Source organism: Salmo trutta, unplaced genomic scaffold, assembly GCF_901001165.1.
Source record: "Salmo trutta unplaced genomic scaffold, fSalTru1.1, whole genome shotgun sequence".
NCBI lineage: Eukaryota > Metazoa > Chordata > Actinopteri > Salmoniformes > Salmonidae > Salmo > Salmo trutta.
Window position 1 is genome coordinate 1,044,510 of NW_021822211.1, and position 2,500 is coordinate 1,047,009.

Below are 2,500 nucleotides of genomic sequence, written 5' to 3' on the forward strand. Positions count from 1 at the left end.
TACCATGACCATCACACTGAGGTTACAGTACCAGCCAACCGGCTCAATGACCTTAACAACACACCCTTAACACAGTCTATAAGGAAAGGTAATGAAGACAAATGAAGACGTGTTCAGGGATAATAAAAGTGTATAAAGGTGAAAAGACAGACCTGGCAGACTTCAGCGTTCCCCCCCAGAGCCGCCCAGTGCAGAGCAGTGTGTCCATCTAGATCCACCAGGTGGACACGAGCAGAGCCTACACAATGAAAATCAATGAGGCATTCTTCACATAGTAAGCCCACCCAAATCCTGCCTTACAAGAGCATGGTACACTAGTGTAGTCCTGTATGACTCAGTAGGTAGAGCATGGTACACTAGTGTAGTCCAGTATGACTCAGTAGGTAGAGCATGGTACACTAGTGTAGTCCTGTATGACTCAGTAGGTAGAGCATGGTACACTAGTGTAGTCCAGTATGACTCAGTAGGTAGAGCATGGTACACTAGTGTAGTCCTGTATGACTCAGTTGGTAGAGCATGGTACACTAGTGTAGTCCAGTATGACTCAGTAGGTAGAGCATGGTACACTAGTGTAGTCCTGTATGACTCAGTTGGTAGAGCATGGTACACTAGTGTAGTCCTGTATGACTCAGTAGGTAGAGCATGGCACACTAGTGTAGTCCTGTATGACTCAGTAGGTAAAGCATGGTACACTAGTGTAGTCCTGTATGACTCAGTAGGTAGAGCATGGTACACTAGTGTAGTCCTGTATGACTCAGTTGGTAGAGCATGGTACACTAGTGTAGTCCTGTATGACTCAGTAGGTAGAGCATGGTACACTCGTGTAGTCCTGTATGACTCAGTAGGTAGAACATGGTACACTAGTGTAGTCCTGTATGGCTCAGTAGGTAGAGCATGGTACACTAGTGTAGTCCTGTATGGCTCAGTAGGTAGAGCATGGTACACTAGTGTAGTCCTGTATGACTCAGTAGGTAGAACATGGTACACTAGTGTAGTCCTGTATGGCTCAGTAGGTAGAACATGGTACACTAGTGTAGTCCTGTATGGCTCAGTAGGTAGAGCATGATACACTAGTGTAGTCCTGTATGGCTCAGTAGGTAGAGCATGGTACACTAGTGTAGTCCTGTATGGCTCAGTAGGTAGAGCATGGTACACTAGTGTAGTCCTGTATGGCTCAGTAGGTAGAGCATGGTACACTAGTGTAGTCCTGTATGGCTCAGTAGGTAGAGCATGGTATACTAGTGTAGTCCTGGTTGGCTCAGTAGGTAGAGCATGGTACACTAGTGTAGTCCTGGTTGGCTCAGTAGGTAGAGCATGGTACACTAGTGTAGTCCTGGTTGGCTCAGTAGGTAGAACATGGTACACTAGTGTAGTCCTGTATGACTCAGTAGGTAGAGCATGGTATACTAGTGTAGTCCTGTATGGCTCAGTAGGTAGAGCATGGTACACTAGTGTAGTCCTGGTTGGCTCAGTAGGTAGAGCATGGTACACTAGTGTAGTCCTGTATGACTCAGTAGGTAGAGCATGGTATACTAGTGTAGTCCTGTATGGCTCAGTAGGTAGAGCATGGTACACTAGTGTAGTCCTGGTTGGCTCAGTAGGTAGAGCATGGTACACTAGTGTAGTCCTGGTTGGCTCAGTAGGTAGAGCATGGTACACTAGTGTAGTCCTGGTTGGCTCAGTAGGTAGAGCATGGTACACTAGTGTAGTCCTGGTTGGCTCAGTAGGTAGAGCATGGTACACTAGTGTAGTCCTGGTTGGCTCAGTAGGTAGAGCATGGTATACTAGTGTAGTCCTGTATGACTCAGTAGGTAGAGAATAACACCACATATAAAATGACTATAAGTTGCTTTGGATAAAAGCGTCTGCTAAATGGCAGATATTATTGAATCAACCTCCCAATTCACAGCTTTATTGACAACGTTTCGATCCGAACCGGATCTTCGTCAGGTCAAACAAACTGAGTGTTCACATCCCCAAATATACACATTTCACCTCACATGCACATGACGCATGGTAGGTGTGGAACAAATTCTATTCACTTTGCGCATCATAATTAATCACAGAGGTACATACGGTCGGTCATAAAGGATTATAGACATCAAAGAGATGTTGCCTCGGTTTTAACTTGGCCCAATTTGTATGTATATAATCGTTATGTACCTCTGTGATCAATTATGATTGACTATACACAAAAGTGAAATGACACACTGTGCTTCATGCGCATAATGGTCATGTGAGGGGAATGTGTATATTGGGGATGTGAGGGGAATGTGTATATTTGGGGATGTGAGGGGAATGTGTATATTTGGGGATGTGAGGGGGAATGTGTATATTTGGGGATGTGAGGGGGAATGTGTATATTTGGGGATGTGAGGGGAATGTGTATATTTGGGGATGTGAGGGGAATGTGTATATTTGGGGATGTGAGGGGAATGTGTATATTTGGGGATGTGAGGGGAAATGTGTATATTTGGGGATGTGAGGGGAATGTGTATAT

At 45.0% G+C, this 2,500-nt stretch overlaps 1 protein-coding gene across 1 annotated transcript in view; it reads right to left on the reverse strand.

The window, feature by feature from the left end:
* Positions 1-2,500, reverse strand: part of LOC115181004 (inversin) — a gene marked incomplete at its 5' end in the record, with an annotated part of 22,284 nt that overhangs the window by 12,977 nt on the left and 6,807 nt on the right. Inside the window, one exon of the mRNA XM_029743112.1 lies at positions 153-238. Coding sequence (XP_029598972.1) covers positions 153-238 — 86 coding nt within the window. The remainder of the gene's footprint in view (positions 1-152; positions 239-2,500) is intronic.